General features: G+C 34.3%; 1 protein-coding gene across 10 annotated transcripts in view; it reads right to left on the reverse strand.

The window, feature by feature from the left end:
* Bdp1 (B double prime 1, subunit of RNA polymerase III transcription initiation factor IIIB) overlaps positions 1 to 20036 on the reverse strand; it is a 109482-nt gene that overhangs the window by 19955 nt on the left and 69491 nt on the right. For 9 of the 10 annotated variants that reach the window (XM_047556020.1, XM_047556018.1, XM_047556024.1 and 6 more), the window contains 8 exons: positions 18642 to 18840; positions 17603 to 17796; positions 16436 to 16823; positions 12419 to 12541; positions 3058 to 3094; positions 2469 to 2561; positions 666 to 891; positions 106 to 266 (listed from right to left, as the gene is read on the reverse strand). In XM_047556020.1, coding sequence (XP_047411976.1) covers positions 106 to 266; positions 666 to 891; positions 2469 to 2561; positions 3058 to 3094; positions 12419 to 12541; positions 16436 to 16823; positions 17603 to 17796; positions 18642 to 18840 — 1421 coding nt within the window. The remainder of the gene's footprint in view (positions 1 to 105; positions 267 to 665; positions 892 to 2468; positions 2562 to 3057; positions 3095 to 12418; positions 12542 to 16435; positions 16824 to 17602; positions 17797 to 18641; positions 18841 to 20036) is intronic. The other variant, XM_047556022.1, reaches the window with a different exon arrangement.

Consider the following 20036-nt stretch of genomic DNA (forward strand, 5'->3'; position numbering starts at 1 on the left):
TAAACACAAATTTAAAATAATTTTAACAGATTATTCCTTTGAAATACTAATATTATTTCTGTGTCAAAGTGATCTTATAACTTGTAAGTGAAAAATAAAATTTACCTCTTTGAATTTCTACTTCTTCCCCTTTTAAAACACAAAAACTGGGATTTTTCTGATAAGCATGAAACCTCTTGGTTCGTAAAACCTTCTCAAGATTTGGCTTTGGTTTGACAAATCTGCTTCTCATTCTCAAACTACTGGTTACTTTAGAAGTTGTATTTCTAAAATGAACAGAGATAATAGAAATTTTATGAATTACTAAAGAATTCTCTTACTCTCTCACAGTGATAGCAGTTAATGCAACAACTGTCAGGTATGGTCTATGTAAGTGTTCATTTCTTAATTCTCAAATTACTAAGTACTTCATTTTCTAGAGGTCTTCAGAAGAACACCTGACCACATCTGTAGAACAGAGACTACATTTACATAAATCTTTTAAATTAAAGCTTCACAGACACACAACACCACTACTAACTTTAATACCGAAATCATTAAAATCTAAATCAGGCAATTTTTAATTTAATTGGTGAGAAATTAACATGTCTATAAGCATTACTTAAAACTATTAACTAAATTGATGGAGGTTTAATTATATTTAATAATTGAATACTAAAATAAACCTGGTCAATGTAGCATTCTCCTTGACTTCTTGCATTAAACCAACTTCTCTAGTACTCTGTTCCTCTAATACAATCTTGTTTTCTTCAAATGATGCAGGAGATGTAGTAATGACTGGTGAAGAAAGCTCCTGATATTCATGAACAATTTTGTGATTTACATTATCTGGGTTGAAAGGAATATGACTTTTATCCTTTGACTGAACATCAGGAAATACACATACTCCTACTGCAGAAAAAACCAGAAAATTAAAATTGACACAATATAGAGAGATATCCAAATAAAATTAATGCTTCAACATTAATAATTATAAAATTCTATATTATTATTAAAGATTGCTCTTTTTGGATCCAAACTTAAACTCATGATCTCATATTTCATGTTGTGGATCTGACCTATAATGAGCTTAAGAATTCTTAGGGCTGGGGAGATAGCTCAGTTGGTAGAGTGCTTGCCTCATAAGCACAAGGCCCTGGGTTCAATCCCCAGCACCGCAAAAAAAAAAAAAAAAAAAGAAAAAAAGAAAAGAATTCTTATGACTAAAATTTTGTGGTACTATAAGTAAAAATTCATCACTTTTTAAATTATTTCCAGTAATTATATAACCCCAGGTGGATTTCAAGATAGGACTATCTTCATTTATTAGCTTTTAAGATCTATATTTTATGTCCTCGAGATCTGTGACAGGCTTTACTGTAATGCTATCACTGAGAAAGAAGCTCTATAGGGAACACGAATCAGACTTTCCTAATAAATAAGTGTTATAAGCATAAAAATCTAACAACTAAAATAAATGGCAGATCAGTTATTATCGAAGTAATTACCAGAAATACAATTAGCATAATTTTTCACTTGACGTAGTTAAAGATAATCAATGGTAAAGACCATAACTTCTAAGTGCAGTTCGATATATTAAAAAATCTAGGTTGGCATATCTTTTGGCTGTGTCCAAATAATCACAACAGTTTAAATGATCTCAATAACTGTGAAAACCTTCTCAAGCAGCAACTCCTTTGCTAACGAAATGAGTATAAAATGATCAATAAGCTCAATTAACCAATGATGTTTATAATGATAAAGGTAGAAGTCATTAGATCAGTTAACTACTCAATGAATTAAATTATTCTTTCTTTCTTTCTTTCTTTTTTTATTTTTGGTGTCAGGGACTGAACCCAGGGTTAACCACTGAGTCACATCCCCAACCCTTTTTATTTTTTACTTTTGGGTCTTGCTAAGTTGTTGAGGCTGGCCTTGAACTTGCAGTCCTCTTGTCTTAGTCTCCCAAGTTGCTGAAATTATAGGCATGTACAACCGCACCTGGCTTCATATTATTTTTAATAAACTAAATACACTATTTCAAAATGGTTTTTGCTACACCTAAAGGTGCTAAACCAGAGGATGAGGACTGGTACAGTAGTGCATACCTGTAAACCCAGTGACTAGGGAGGCTGAAGCAGGAAGATCTCAAGTTTAAGGGCAGCCTGAGCAATTAAGCAAGGCCCTCAGCAACATAGCGTAACTCTGTCTCAAAATAAAAATAAAAATGGTTGGGGATGTGGCTCAATGGTAATAAGCCCCTGGCTGAGTTCAATTCCTAGTACAATTTAAAAAGAGGAGGGTGGGGAGGGAAGGAGGCGGAGAGAGAGGGAGGGAAGATGGACCAATACATAAATATTACCATTTCTGGAAAACAAAAGTGATGATAATTTCAAATGTAAAAGGTTTATTTACTCAAAACACGGGTGTAATTTCTTAACAGATTTTAAGCTTTTTTCTCATTGGTAGGACTTCGCTTTCACTCTTACCATCACCCTGTTCAGTACTGATTTCTGACTGCAATACTAGATCTCCCATTGTTAGTAAGGTTATGGCAGCTTCAGTGCTTCCATCATTGGTACCTTGTGAGGAAATATAACAATATTAAAAAGGAATAACAAATCTGGAAATTAGTTTACTTAAAAAGAATTTAGTTCAGTTGTTTGTTTTTTTTTTTTTTTTCTAGTAATGGGTTTCAATATCCTCTATACTATTATTCCCTTACTAGTATGGTGTTTTATTCAGTTTATATGCTACAAACTTTAAAAAATCATCAACTGGTGGCTCTTATTTACTAAAACATTTTCTCCCATTAAATAATACATTCAAAGAAAATGTTCCCATCTGTGCAAATTAAAAGGAAATGATCAACAAATACTTTTCTACTGAACATTTAACTTTCAACTCATCTTTTTAAAAGTAACATCCCAAGGATCTAAGTTTATCATAAAGATAACATATTTAACACCTGAACAGTTTTGTCCAATTCTCCAGCAAAGTGACTCATTCACTATCACTAGTGCTAAATCACTGTGCTAGTGCTAACCAAGTAGTTTTAGTAGTTTTCTTAACAGTTACCTGGTTCATCTTGGGTCTGTTCACTTGCAGTTATTTCCTGAAAGAGGAAAAGAAAGGTAACATCTGAAGTATTTCCCCAAACACATGTACTGTCTCTCAAGAAACACTACCTTTTATAGATCTTTCTATACTTTTAGTTATAATATTTTAAATTTGATTATTCATAACATTTCATAAACAAAAACAGAAATAATAGCAAATTCTTTTCTCTCTTGCTCCTAATTTTACCGTTATCGTAAATGTAAATTTTAACTCTAATCACACTGCTATGTACACCTAACCTTTTTTACTTTTTTCACTTTAAAATCCTTCAACTCCAGTCAAATCTGTTACTAGTTTTTGCCCAATGGAAACTGAAGTCTAAAGAATATTATAAATTTTTTTTACATTACTAGATGGTTTAAAATTTAGCTATAGTTGGGATATAGCTCAGTGGATGGATCAGCCTAATATATTAAAAACCAAGGTTGGCATTTCTTTTGGCTCTGACCAAACCATCAGAACAGTTTAAACCAAATTACAGCAATGAATGCAACTGCCCGTTATAGTATATTTGTCATCTAATTGTGAAAAACATTTTGTGTTTAGTATTCAAAAGGCCAGGAGTTTAATCCCCAGTACCACCTTCCCCACCCAACCCCCAAATAATTTTAATAAATTGAGAAGTTACAGGATTAATTTTCAGAGCAATACCATGAAGAGCTCAGAGCTCCACTGATCCACCTCCCAGTAAAACTGGTGAGAATAATATAAAAAGAAAAAAGTATTGAAAGTCTCTGAAAATGGCCCTAAAGACCAAAAGCAAATGTGAAGAAAGGTCTACTCATGATCTAGGAAAATTAATATAGATCAGCATTTAAGTGAACCATGGGTGCTCTCTCCTTCCTTTCTCCTCACTCAGGTGGTAGAGATGACACCTAAGACTGCTGTAGCCAAGAAAAACAGGGCCCGTCTTCCACTGGTGCCAGTTGGAGAGCTTTGTTCCCCAGGGAAGCAGGACTTCCAACATCACAAGAAAACCACAGACCAATATCTATCATAAATATGGACATAGAAACCTTCAATAAAATACTAGTAAACTAAATCCAGCAACATATTGTGATGGGCTGACAGATCTGACTCCATGAGAATGTTATAGGCCAGACTCTAAGAGAAATAACAGACTCCATTTTGCTCTGAGACTCCACATTATGTAGGAAATAAGCTTCTCCCATGGGAACACTCCGTCTCTGTACCCATCATCAGTTACTTGGTGTGACATGTTTAATAATATACAATGGCAACTCCTATGTGTAAAAAATTGCTCTCTTTTGATTCCTATTGCTCCTAAACAATGTACCATGTAAACAGGGATTGTGTGGATCTTAGTAACCATTCTTTAGTTTGTACCTAGGTAAGGGTCACTTCTCCCTCTGTCGATGATCTCACGATTTCAAATCATAGCAACAGACACTTATGATTGATGATATTTTTGGTATAAGAACCCCTACAACCTCTGTGGTTGGGGCTGTTCTCCCAATAGCCATTTTTTTGGGGCATTGTGTGAGACAGTCAGTCGGCCGGCTTAATAAAGACTCTCAAATTTGGACTTCTGAGTGGTGATCGGTCTGTTCTTAAGTTGCGCCCCATAACAATATAAAAATGATATATCATGACTAAACAGGTTTTATCCCAGTAAAGTAAGGTTGACTTGAAATCCAAAAATCAATGTAATACAGCTTATTGATATAATACAAGTAAAACCAATCATCTCAATACAAAAAAAAAAAAAAAAAAAAAAAAAAAAGGATAAATTCCAACATCCTTTCCACAAAAAAAAAAAAAAAAAAAAAAAAAAAAAAAAAAAAAAAAAAAAAAAAAAAAAAAAAAAAAGCTACAAATAGAAGGGGGGGAATTTCTTCAACCTAACAAAGGGCATCTAGGAAAAACCCACAGCTAACATTCTTCTTCAGTGAAAAACTGAATGCTTTCCCCTAAAACCAGGAACAAGTCAAGAATGTTCACTCTCAATCAGGCATAGTGGTACATACCTATAATCTCAAGGACTTGGGAAGCTGAGGCACGAGGATCACAAATTTGAGGCCAGCCTCAGCAACTTAGTGGGACCCTCTCTCAAAAATTAAAAAGGAGGGCTGGGGAGATAGATCAGCTGGTAGAGTGCTTCCTTGCAAGCACAAGGCCCTGAGTTCAATCCCTAGTACCGCAAAATAAATAAATAAATAAATAAATAAATAAATAAATAAATAAAATTAAAAAATAAAAAGGAGGCTGAGGATATAGCTCAGCAAGGCCCTGGGTTCAATCCCCAGCACCGCAAAAAAAAAAAAAAAAAAAAAAAAAGACTGCCAAAAAATAAAAAGGACTGGGGATGTCGATCAATGGTAATGGAACCCCAGGTTAAATCTCATGTGCTGACTTATAAAAAAGAATGTCCATTCTCACCATTTCTAAGAAACGTTGAACTAAAGGTTCTAGTCAGAGAAATAAGGCAAGAAAAATAAAAAGCAATCAGAGTGAAAAGTGCTGCAGGCTGAATTGTGCCCCCTACAAAAATATGTTGGCCCTAATATATCTGGTGTCCTTATAAGAGGATAAAAGACACAGACACATAATCAGGGAAAGGCCATGTGGCATTGGAAGCAGAGATTGGAATTATGCTACCCCAAACCATAAAACGGCATATACTGCCAAATAACCATGGTGAAAAGCATCGAAAGATTTCCTCCTCAGAGCCTCCAGAAACAACCAAAATACCGTGACTTTGGACTTTACTTCTAAACTTCAGAACCATGAAAGAAAAAAAATTCTGAGGCTTTGAGTCACTCAGTCTGTGGTACTTTGACATGATTTTGCATAGAAGATACTAAAGAATTCACTAAAAAACTAAAAAATGAGTTATAGCATATAAAAAATATATACATAAATCAATTATATTTTGATGTACTTACAATAAACAAATCGAAAGTGAAACTTAAGAAAACAGTCCTATTCACAATAATGCTGAAAATAACGACATACTTGAAAATAAATTTAGCAAGGAAGTGCATAGTTCATACTCTTAAAACTACAAACTACTTTTGAAAAAAAGCAAAGAGGTTTTAAATAAATGGGTATAGCTCAGTGGAAGAGTACAATGGTAGAATGTTTGCCTAGTATGTATGAGGTCCTTGATTCAATCCCCAGCACCACCAAAAGAAGGAAAATATCCTATGATCATGAACTGAAAGTCTCAAAATAATTAAGACTGCAACATTTTCCTAATGATCTACAAATACAATGAAATTCCAAACATAATCCCAGATAACGTCTTCGTAGAATCTAACAAGTTATTCCAAATTTCATATGGAATTAAAAGGGACTCATTAGCCAAAACAATTCTAAGAATAAATAAAATTTATTTATTGTATTGATTATTGTACTTCTCAACTGCAACTTACTACAAAGCAATAATAATCAACATAGCATCACTAACATAAGAATTGATACCGATCAATGGAAAAGAATTAACAGTCCCAGAATAAACACATACATCTAGGATCAACTGATTTTTTTTTTTTTTTTTTGCGGTGCTGGGGATCAAACCCAGAGCCCTGTGCTTCTAAGGCAAGCACTTTACCAACTGAGCTATCTCCTCAGCCCTGGATCAACTGATTTTTGACAAGGATGCTAGGACCATTCAATGAAGTCTCTTCAAACAAATGGTGCTAAAGAATGAAGCTGGATAAAGAAGTTATCACAATATATACAAAAATTAACTCAAAATAGATCAAAGACTTAAACTATAAAACTTCTAGAAGAAAAATAGGAGTAAATCTTTATGACTCTGGATTTGGAAAAGGATTCTTAGATATGACAGCAAAAGCAAAAGCAATGACAACAACAAAAAAAATCAATCAGAAGTCAGGCACAGTGGCGCATGCCTGTAATTCCAGCAACTCAGGACTCAGGATGCTGAGGCAGGCTATCACAAGTTTGAAGCCAGCCTCAGCAATTTAGCAAGGCCCTAGGCAACTTAGCAAGACCCTGCTCCTATATAAAATATAAAAAGGGGTGGGGATGTGGCTCAGTGATTAAGAGCCCCTGGATTCAATTCCTGGTACAAAAAAATAAAACCTCAATTAGACTTTCATCCAAATTAGAAACTTTTGTGTTTTAAGGGAAACTGTCAAGAATGTGAAAAGATAATCCACAGAATGGAAGAAAATACCTGTAAAATATATACCGGATAATAGACTTGTACCTAGACTATATAAAGAATTCTTATTGGCTGGGGATGTAGCTTGGTGGTAGAACACTTGCCTAGTAAGTGTGTAGTCCCTGTGTTTAATCCCCAGTATCACCAAAAAAAAAGAAAAAGAAAAAGAAAAAAAACCCATGAACGAAAAAACAAAACAACCAAACAAAACAAAACAAAAAACCTTACAACTCCAATAATAAAAAGGAATATCAAAATCTCTGGAACACTATGAAAGCAGTACTTAGAGGAAAATTTATTTCATGGAGCGCATTTAATAAAAGAAGTAAAACTCAACAAATAAACGACCTAACACTACAACTCAAAGCCCTAGAAAAAGAAGAACAGACCAGCACCAAAAGTAGTAGAAGACAGGAAATAGTTAAACTCAGAGCTGAAATCAACGAAATTGAAACAAAAGAAACAATACAAAAAATTGACAAAATAAATAGTTGGTTCTTCGAAAAAATAAACAAAATTGATAAACCCTTGGCCACACTAACAAAGAGAAGACGAGAAAAAACCCAAATCACCAAAATTCGGAATGAACAAGGAAATATCACAACAGACACAACTGAAATACAAAACATAATTAGAAGCTATTTTGAAAATCTGTACTCCAACAAAATAGAAAATTTTGAAGACATCAACAGGTTTCTAGAGACATATGAATTGCCTAAACTGAACGAGGAGGACATACACAATTTAAATAGACCAATTTCAAGTAATGAAATAGAAGAAGCCATCATAAGCCTACCAACAAAGAAAAGTCTGGGACCAGATGGGTTCTCAGTCGAGTTCTATAAAACCTTTAAAGAAGAGCTTATTCCAATACTTCTCAAAGTATTCCAGAAAATAGAAGACGAGGGAACCCTCCCAAACTCATTCTATGAAGCCAATATTACCCTGATACCTAAACCAGACAGAGACACATCGAGGAAAGAAAATTTCAGACCAATATCCTTAATGAACATCGACGCAAAAATTCTCAACAAAATTTTAGCAAATCGCATACAAAGACATATTAAAAAGATAGTGCATCATGATCAAGTGGGTTTCATCCCAGGGATGCAAGGTTGGTTCAACATCAGGAAATCAGTAAATGTAATTCACCATATCAACAGACTTAAGTCAAGAATCACATGATTATTTCAATAGATGCAGAAAAAGCATTTGATAAAATACAGCATCCCTTCATGCTCAAAACACTAGAAAAAATAGGGATAGTGGGAACATTCCTTAACATTGGAAAGGCCATCTATGCTAAGCCCCATGGCTAATATCATTCTAAATGGTGAAAAACTGAAAGCATTCCCCCTAAAAACGGGAACAAGGCAGGGATGCCCTCTTTCACCACTTCTATTCAATATCGTCCTTGAAACTCTAGCCAGAGCAATTCGACAGACCAAAAAAATTAAAGGGATACGAATAGGAAAAGAAGAACTCAAACTATCCTTGTTTGCTGATGATATGATTATATACTTAGAGGAACCAGGAAATTCCACCAGAAAACTTTTAGAACTCATAAGTGAATTCAGTAAAGTAGCAGGATATAAGATCAATGCACATAAATCTAATGTATTTTATACATAAGTGATGAATCTTTGGAAAGAATAATTAGGAAAACTACCCCATTCACAATAACCTCGAAAAAAATAAAATACTTGGGAATCAATCTCACAAAAGAGGTGAAAGACCTCTACAATGAGAACTACAGAACACTAAAGAAAGAAATTAAAGAAAACCTTAGAAGATGGAAAGACCTCCCATGTTCTTGGAAAGGAAGAATTAATATTGTCAAAATGGCCATACTACCAAAAGTGCTATACAGATTCAATGCAATTCCAATTAAAATCCCAATGACGTACCTTACAGAAATAGAGCAAGAAATTATGAAATTCATCTGGAAGAATAAGAAACCCAGAATAGCTAAAGCAATCCTTAGCAGAAAGAGTGAAGCAGGGGGTATCGCAATACCAGATCTTCAACTCTACTACAAAGCAATAGTAACAAAAACAGCATGGTATTGGTACCAAAATAGAAAGGTAGATCAATGGTACAGAATAGAGGACATGGACACAAACCCAAATAAATACAATTTTCTCATACTAGACAAAGGGGCCAAAAATATGCAATGGAGAAAAGATAGCCTCTTCAACAAATGGTGCTGGGAGAATTGGAAATCCATATGCAACAGAATGAAATTAAACCCATCTCTCTCACCATGCATGAAACTAAACTCAAAATGGATTACGGATCTCGGAATCAGACCAGAGACCCTGAGTCTTATAGAAGAAAAAGTAGATCCAGATCTTCAACATGTCTGCTTAGGACCAGACTTCCTCAACAGGACTCCCATAGCACAAGAAATAAAAACAAGAATCAATAACTGGGATAGATTCAAACTAAAAAGCTTTCTCTCAGCAAAGGAAACTATCAGCAATGCGAAGAAAGAGCCTACAGAGTGGGAGAAAATCTTTGCCAATCATACTTCAGATGGAGCGCTAATCTCCAGAATCTATAAAGAATTCAAAAAACTCTACACCAAGAATGCAAATAATCCAATTGACAAATGGGCTAAGGAAATGAAGACACTTCACAGAAGAAGATCTACAAGCAATCAACAAACATATGGAAAAATGTTCAACATCTCTAGGAATAAGAGAAATGCAAATCAAAACCACCCTAAGATTCCATCTCACCCCAATTAGAATGGCAATTATCAAGAATACAAGCAACAACAGGTGTTGGCAAGGATGTGGGGAGAAAGGTACACTCATACATTGCTGGTGGGGCTGCAAATTGGTGCAGCCACTCTGGAAAGCAGTATGGAGATTCCTTAGAAAACTTGGAATGGAACCACCATTTGACCAGCTATCCCACTCCTCGGCCTATACCCAAAGGACTTAAAAATCAGCATATTACAGAGATACAGCCACATCAATGTTCATAGCTGCTCATTTCACAATAGTTAGATTGTGGAACCAACCTAGATGTCCTTCAATTGATGAATGGATAAAGAAACTGTGATATATATATACACACACACACACACACACACACACACACACACACACACAATGGAATATTACTCAGCCATAAAGAATGATAAAATTATGGCATTTGCAGGCAAATGGATGAAATTGGAGAATATCATGCTAAGTGAGATAAGTCAATCTCAAAAAACCAAAGGACGAATGATATCGCTAATACGTGGATGATGACACATAATGGGGGTGGGACGGGTTAGTGTTAGGGTTAGAGTTAGGGTTAGGGAGGGGGGCAAGAATGGAGGAAGGAAGGTCTGTACAGAGGGAAAAGAGGGGTGGCAGGGAAGGGAAAAAAATAACAGAATGAATCAAACAGCATTACCCTATGTAAATTTATGATTACACAAATGGTAAGCCTTTACGCCATGTACAGAGAAACAACATGTATCCCATTTGTTTACAATAAAAAAAAAATGTAAATTAAGGCAAGCATTAGATTATCAATATATTGTGAGAAAACTCTCAGAACTCAAAATTTTACTTGACAAGGAATTGCTGGGGATGGGTTCAATGCTAAATAGCAAAAGAGACTGATGCCAGGAAAAAAAAAAAAAAAAAGAGTCCAACTAAAAATGATCTGAATCATCATTTCTCCAAAGAAGATATACGGATGGTCAGAAGGCACATGAAAGATATTCAACATCATTAGTCATCAGGAAAATGCAAATCAAAATCATTCGAGACAAAACACTCACACAGATCCCAAAAGTCAAACAAGTAGGGTTGGGGTTGTGGCTCAGTGGCAGAGTGCTTGTCTACCATGTGCAAGGCACTGGGTTTGATTCTCACCACCACATACAAATAAAATAAAGGTCCGCTGCCAAGTAAGAGAAAATTAAAAAAAAAAAAAAATAATAAAGTCAAACAAGTGTTGATAAGATGTGAAAAAATGGGGACCCAGCAAAATATTCTGATGGTGGGTATACAAGATACCATTATTTTATTATTCTATTTCTATAAAATGTCCAGAATAAGCAAATCTATAAACAAAAAGCAGATAACTGGCTGGGCACAGTGGTGCACACCTAACTACTAGGGAGAGGCTGATCCAAGAAGATTATAAGTTTGAGACCAGCAAGTTCTTCATGAGATGCTGTCTCAAAATAAAATAAATAAATAAAAAGGGCTGAGAATGTAGTTCAAGGGTAAAGTGCCCTTGGGTTCAATTCCCAGTACCAAAAAAAAAAAAAAAAAATTCGTTCCATAAGAGACTGGAGAGACTTGCAAGGGGAATAAGGAGTGACTACAAATGAACATGGAACTTGTTTTTGAGGTGATGAAAATATTCTAATAATTGATTTAAGTCATACTAGCACAACTCTGTGAATATACTAAAAAAAAAAAAAAAAAAATCACTAAAATGAACTCTTTCAAAGGGTGAACTATATAGTATGTGAATTATATCTCAATAAAAATGTTTTCAAAAGGTATAATTCCATGCTGGGCCTGAGGGCACACTGTAATCCCAGCAGTTTCGGAGGCTGAAGCAGAAGGATTGCTAGTTCAAGGCCAGCCTCAGCAACTTAGCAAGGCCCTCAGCAACTTAGTGAGATCCTGTCTCAAAACTTACAAAAAAAAAAAAAAAGAAAGAAAGGGGGGGGGGGGGCGGGGTTGGAGATGTACCTCAGTGATGCACCCTAGTTCAAACCCTAGTACTAAAAAAAAGTACAATTCCAAATGTTAATTTGCAAAAACGAGATTAAATACTAAATTTTGAAGAATGTCAAACAAAATGAAACTAAATATATTTTAAGTAATTTACTTTTAACACAGATTTAATGCAACAGAATTTTGATTTAAAAGTCTATTACTTGTCAGTCTTTTGGCTAAGATCAAATGTAAAGTCTATGGGGACATTAAGAGCTCTACTCACACACAAAAAAAAACAATGCTTTCCAAGTCCAAGACAAAATCCTTGATTTTTCACAAGTTTTTACTATTCACACATGAGAGAAAAAAAGTTCCATTCATGAGAGAAAATAGCTAAGAACTGTAAACTTAAAACAATCAAAATAACCCTAGAGTCTTTTGAAAGTAAACAAAGGACGTAAGACAAAACATTACCATGCATACTTACAAATGATGATGAATCCAAATATTTTTCTTCCTTTACTTCCTGAGTAGCTACATCTGTGTTTGAAAGGTGATGTTCAACAACAGTTACACATCCTATATCTGCAACATTTTCAGTTATTTCAAGCTGTCAAAATAAAGTTTTTATTATTTTCCACATGAACACATAAAATGAAATGTTAAAATGAAGGAAATAATCCACATTCACACAAAATTAAAAAACTGAAATACGATTCTAAAACTGATTGATAGCAATTTGTCAAAAGTAAAACATTTAAGGTTTTTGAAAGGGCTCTAACTATTATAATCATTAACCAAAAATTTTAAGGCTTAATGTTAATGCCTGGCATTTCATGTCCCATCCTCCCCACTTTGACCCTGTTTTGCCCAAATTTCTTCCATCTGTTAACATTTATGGAGTGCCTCCTAAAACTACAGGAATATGGGCATAGGAACACAAAGCCAAAAAAGACAGGTTTGGTCCCTACCTTCATTAACTCACAATATACGAGCAACACAAGTAATAAATTAACTATACATTGTCATAAGTGCCATAACAAAGATGAGTTAAAGTGCTTTAAAAGACTGATCATCCCTTCATTCCAAGTGCAACCATCTTTCCCCCAAATCCCAAAGCCTACGTGATTCTTGACACCCATGGCAATGGGTTCACTCACATTTACTCTTCATGTGGCAGCCTTACTAGTCAAAGAGCTCTATGATCAAAGTTAAAAAAAGACACTAATTTATCTCCTAAAATACGTATACCACAGTCTGGTTCTTATTGCCTTTTAACAGAAAGATGGGTATAAAGCATTTTGTGATTCAATAGAATCTGTAAGTAAAGAATGAAGTCTGAAAATCTGTCTTCAAGATGTAGTTATTATAGTAACACTTAAATGTTCTTTGTCTTTCCTCAGATGCAAAAATAAGAGAAAAATCTTCATTAATAGCCAAAAGGTCTGGGATGAATTTAAAAGTTCAAGTGATTTGTGAAAATAAAATACATTCAGAAAAATTGGGATGGGGTGGGGGAGAGGAATATTCTAGATAACTATTAAAAATTTAGGCTTTATATAGTTTACTAATGTTTTATTTTTTAATAACAACTATACTGAGATATAATTTACATACTAGAAATTCATCCACTTCTTTTTTGACAGTACTGGGGGGATCGAACCCAGGACCTTGCACATGCTAGGCAAGAGTTCTAACACTGAACTACCCCCAACCCCAATTCACCCACACTAAGTATACAATTCAATGTATTTTGGAATACTTACAGATATGAACAAACATCACCACACTCAATCTTAGAACATTTCATCACCTCAAAGAGAAATCCTATACCTACTAGCTGTCAATTTTCCAATTTCTCCCCTTCATTTCCCAATCCCTAGGCAACCATTAATCTACTTTATATCTCTATAGATTTTCCTACTTTGGACATTTCATATAAGTGGAATCATGTATGTGATCTTTTTTTTTCCCCCTTCCCTCCCCTCCCCTCCCTCTCGTATGTGATCTTTTGTGACTAGCTTCTTTCACTTAGTTTTCAAGGTTCATTCACATTGAACAGCATGTATCATTCCACTGTATTTCAATGCTTTTTAAAGAAATTCTCTAATTCTAACAAGTAAACAAATTTCCATTTTAGTAAGCTGACTAAAAGGAATATAAATTTTCCCTGCTAAATTACTATTATTACTGCTATTGAAGAAGCTATTCTGTGTTAATTCAGGAATACATTTTGAAATCTGACTTTCAGAAATTAATTTCTGGGCTGGATTTATGGCTCAGTGGTAGAGTGCTTATCTGGCATGTGTGAGGCTCTGGGTTCAATTCTCAGTCCCACATATAAATAAATGAATAAAATAAAGGTCTGTCAACATCTAAAAAAATTTTTTTAAAGAAAAAAATTAATTTCTGATTATTAGTTTTCACTAACAATCTACCTTCACATAAAGAAAAATACAAAATATATAACTCAATGAAATCTCATGCAGCTGTCTTTTCACAAAATTCACTCTTCTTTTGCATTTTGATTTCACCTAAATTTTTTGTGTGTGTGTGGTGCTGGGGATCAAACCCAGGGCCTCATGCTTGCAAGGCAAGTACTCTACAGACTGAGCTATCTCCCCAGCCCTCAACTAAATGTTTAATTATCTTTACTTTGAATTTTTCATTATAAAAAGTCATATGATATTGTGTCATTTTCAATTAGTTTCAAGAAGCCTGTAAATTCTTTAAAACATTTAGCATGCTATGATTAATAGTGAATAAAATAGAAGTAGGTTTTGATTTTCATTCTTAAGTGTGACTCTTATAGATTCAGGCAATCTATTACTTCTTAATGGATCTACCTTAACATTAATGTTAACGTAACGTTATTTGAATTGTTTTTATGTTTTCCACTGTTTCTTTTATTATCCTTACCACTATCTTAGCTAACTCTTCATTCTGCTTCAAATGACTCAAGAACAATTATGAATGCTTAGACAAAAATGATCAAATATGCTACTCTGTAAGTCAGATGACTGACTAAAAATTAAAACGGAACAGAAAACTTTGAATTTACAAAGTAGAAATACTAAACCAAGAAGAAAAAGAGTAGAAAAAAAAAGAAGAGGAAAAAAAGAGTAAGAAAGCAAAATACATTTTACCTTACACCCATTAAGATAACTACCACTAAAAAAAAAGGTCTGGGAGTATAGCTCAGTGGTAAAGTGCCTGTCTAGAATGCATGAGGCCCTGAGTTTGAGTTTGATTCCCAGCATAGTGGTGGGTGGAGGGGAAGGGGGAGTTAGAAAGAAAATAACATCTATTAGGTAAGGATATGAAGAAGCTAGATCACTTGTCACTGCTGGCAGAAATGTAAAATTATATGGCCACTTCTAAAATAATATGGTGAGATGGGAAAAAAAATAAATCATTAATTAAAAAAAACCAACATGGTGGTCACTAAAAAAAATTAAATATAGATTTACCATGTAATCCAGCAATGTCACTTATGAGTATATACCCAAAAGAACTGAAAGCAGATTAAAAGAGATATTTGCATTACCATGTTCACAGGAACACTAATTACAATAGTCATTCATTGACAGATGAATGTTGAACAAAATGTGAGACACACACACAAATATTATTCAGCCTTTAAAAAGGAAAGACATTCTGGGCTAATCACATAGCCCAGTGGCAGAATGCCTGCCTAACACGTGGAAGAATCTGTCTGGGCTCCATCCCTAGCATGGCAAAAGAAAATGGAAAAAGGAAGATATTCTGACATAAGCTACAACTTTATAAATGAACCTTGAAAACATTATGCTAAGTAAAACTGGCCAGTCACAAAAAGGAAAAATACTGTATGATTCCACTTACATGAGGCTCCTACAGAGTTAAATTCATAGACAAAAATTAGAATGTTGGTTGCCAAAGATTCAGAGGTAGGAGAAATGGGGAATTATTGTTTAATTGTATAGAATGCCAGTTCTGTAAGATGAAGAGTTTTGTGAAAGGATGGTGATAACGGTAGCACTGAACTCTATAGTTAAAAATGGTTAAAATGATAAATTTTATATAATGTATATTTAACAGTTTTTTTTCAAAAAAGAAAAAAATATGTCCCATCTACTTTCTATACCAACCAGAACTCAGTCTGAACCTGTTAGGTTAACAGAAAATATCTTCCAAAACATTTTAAAAATTAATAAAAAAAAAAGTAGATAAAGCAACTTCTCGATAAAAGTGTAAGCAGAATTCTATCATTATTGTTATATTGGTTCTCTTACTGAGTCTGGGCCATAGGGGCTGAGTAATCAGAAGAGGTCACAAAAGGCCACTTTTAGTGATTCTTAAACTATTCATTAGATTCCAAACAAATTGTATCTAGTAGTGGTTTATTTAGAGAAAGAACTCTTTAAATCCTAATATTTACTAAGAGAAGAAATAATGATCCACTAAAAGAAAAAGGAAGAAAAATATAAGTAAGATAAAATGTTAAAGATTCAAAAATGATTACCTCTTCCATTGTTTCCTCAATCTGAGCAGGAACAGGTTCAGGGGATCTCAGACCAACGGGTACAAACACTGGTGCTTTGTTTAATTCTTCTGGGGCAAGATGATAATTTTCTTCTTCATAATCAGATTCAAAATCATCATCATCTTCATCTTCTTCCTGGGAAGCCCGAAGAGTCACCAGCATTGACTTGGAAGCTCTAGGTTCCTTCTTAGAGGTCTTACCCCGAGTTCGTTTGGATCCACGCCCTTTGGTGACATTTGGTTTGATCTTCCTATGTATTCTCCTTTCACTATGATCTATCTCACACTCAGAAGCAGTAGCAGTGATAGTTGTTCTTCGATCCAGAGCAATTTTAGAGGAATTTGATTCTTTTAACAATTGTGGGCGGCTATATGTTTAATCAAAATAACAATATGGTCATATATGCAATAATTTTCGTGAAAACCAAAGTGTTGAGTGTGAAATCTCAGTTCCAGCCATTAAAATGAAAACTCCCACCACCAATTCTTTTAAAGACTTACAATGTGAAAATAAGAAAAGAATTAACGACTGCTAATTTCTCATTGAGAGTTAATTCTTAGTTTTCTACCTAAAATTCTGCATAGTAATTTTTCAATTTTAGGCTATTTTTTCCCCATTATATGTGGTGGTAGAGATGAAATAAAAACTGGAAATTATTAGAATAAAAAGGGATAAAATACATAGAATGATGAATACCGAATATGGAATCAAATAGTAATACTGATTTATTTTACTGGGTAAACAGTTTAGGTGAAAAGAAAAAGGGAAGACAAAAAATTCATCAGAAAAATGCTGTTTTCTAGAATTTAAGTTCCTTCCCACTTTCTTCAAAAACTAGAGAAGAATACCATTCATTTGTGCTTATAACCTCATACGAATTAGCACTCTAATTCATACTACTCTTTGGTCAGGCATCTGCTCTTATCTAATACATTTGGTACCCACAAACTACATCCGAGAAAGAAAAATCTTCCAATGAAAATCAGAAAAATGTGAAATGTAGTAAATAAATACCAAAATTAGGAAACAGACTCGTAAATAAAAAACAATCTCACTTCTGTTCACAAGCCATGTTTTTGCTCTAACAATAATTTAGGTAAGACACGTAAGTGATTTTTATTTCCTAGTCTATTTGTTAAGTATTACCTTGGTAGTTTACTGAGATATCGCTCTTCAACAACTGAACACACAGAATTAGTTCCTACGTTTTCCTCTCCAACACTTCCAGAAGGTCCAACTTCTTCTAACTGAGCATCTTTTTTGGCCAAACTAGATTCTCTAGAGTCCACAAAATCTTTTCTTGCTGAAACCTCCATAGATGACAGATTCTCTGTTTTTTCCTTAAATTTAAAATGAAAAGGTTATTATTACCATGGAAACAATCTCTATATTAATTTAATTTAGCTGTTTGGCCTAAATCTCTAAGACTGCACACATACATAGTAATCAGTTTCTAAATGTTTCATGAAAATAGTTATAGCTATAAAAGTCAAAATTAGCCAGTTATGGTGGTCCACACCTATAATCCCAGCTACTCAGAAGGGTGAAACAAGAGGATTACAAATTCAAGACCAATTTGGGCAATTTAGCCATATCCTATCTCAAAAAATAATCTAGGCATGGTGGTGTACCACCATATAATCTCAGCTACCCAGGAGGTTGAGGTAGGAGAATTAAAAGTTTGAGGCCAGCCTGGGCAACTTAGAGCTGAAATAAAAAAATAAAAAGGTATGGGGATATAGTTTGGCAGAAGAATGCCACTGGATTCAATCCTAGTACTGCAAAAAAATAAAATAAAAAAGGTTAGGGATGCATCTCCATGGTACATCACTTGCCTAGAATGCATGAGGCTCTGGGTTCGATTCCAGAACCACAAAAAAAAAAAAAAAAAAAAAAAGTTAAGGTAGTAAGGTGTGGTGGTATACACTTATAATCCCAACTACCAAGAAGGTTGAGGCAGAAGGATCACAAATTTGAGCCCAGGCTAAACAACTTAGTGAGACCCTGTATCAAAATAAAATTTTTTAAAAGGTCTGGGGATATAGCTTCATGATAGAGTACTTGCCTAGCAAGAAGAAGGCCCTGGGTTTAATTCCCAGTATTGAAAAACAAAAAGTCAAAACTGTATTTTATCAATTCTGACAGAATAGAGGCTGCTAAAAGAAATTTTCCCCCCAAAACTTACTTTTGGAAAGAAACAGATGTCAGAATTTCCTCGCTGCTGCAAATTGTTTTCTTGTTTGCTTGTCCTACTTTGATATGTACCTTTTTCTATACCTGGTTCCTGTTTCTTACTGTGTACCCTTCCCAAATTTGGCTTAGTCTTTTGGAATTTCCTTCTTATCAATGGTGCTGGACTAGCAACATATGGTTTATTTTCATGTCTGAAATGAGTATAAATCACATTGAAAAAACAAAATCAGATTTTCTTATTGATATAACAGCTATTAAACAATGTTGGATACAAACCAAATCTAAGTTCAAAGGATTATATACAAATTGGAGATAAAACCAAGCATCTAAAACAATTCCTATATTGCTGATATGAAAGAAAAACCATAAAAGCTTTTATAGCTTTCATTCTATGTATAGCCTAAGGATTAGTTTCATAATATGTATCTTTTCTGACTTTTATCATTGATTTTGGTGTGCAGATTCATGCTACTGTAAGTAATTTTCAGAGAAATAACTAAAATACCCAAAACCGGTAGCTAAAATTGATATCATAATGGTACTTCAAACAAATGCCTTCTATTGGACTCCAAAGCCTGAACAAATACACTATAACCACCTGGGCTTTCTGACTCAAAAGCAGGATTGAACACAAAAGTCTATTTTCTACCACATTTCTGAGAGCTCACAGAAAATGTGAGGCCCTGGGTTCAATTCTCAGCACTTGGCGGGGGGTGGGGGGGAGACTTCACAGAAAAGGGTTAATTGACAGTCGATGTCATAAGATTTTTAACAAAATTCATTTGTATCTGCCAAATCAGACAAGGTTTTAACATTCCATAGTAGCATGAGAGCTGTCAAGGCAACTCAAATAGCAATCTTATGGATTCTCAGAAATATCTAAATAACTGGCAAGTACCTAAATTCAGTGTAAAACCTAACATAAATCTGGTTATATGAGTTCTGTAAAATATTTGTATTCAAAAACTAATTCTGGAGCTGGGGTTGCAGCTCAGTGGTAGAGGGCTTGCCTTGTATGTGTGAGGCACTGGGTTCAATTCTCAGCACCACATAAAAATAAACAACGGTATTATATCCATCTACAACTAAAAAAAAAAAGAATTAATAAAAACCAAAACTAATCTGAAGAATATATCTAAATAAAATACTGAGAAAAGAAAGTACTTAGACATTTCCAAACATACCAACCTTACAAAGTTCTAATAGTAAAACACCAAAGAAGTTCACATCAAGTTCTAAAAAGTTACAAAGAAGACGGGTACAGTGGTGCATGCCTCATAATCCCAGAGGCTTGGGAGGCGGAGACAGGAGGATCACAAGTTCAAAGCCAGCCTCAGCAACAACAAGGCACTAAGCAACTCAATGAGACCGTCTCTAAATAAAATAC

The sequence above is a fragment of the Sciurus carolinensis genome, chromosome 6 (genome assembly GCF_902686445.1).
Source record: "Sciurus carolinensis chromosome 6, mSciCar1.2, whole genome shotgun sequence".
In the NCBI taxonomy this organism is placed as follows: domain Eukaryota; kingdom Metazoa; phylum Chordata; class Mammalia; order Rodentia; family Sciuridae; genus Sciurus; species Sciurus carolinensis.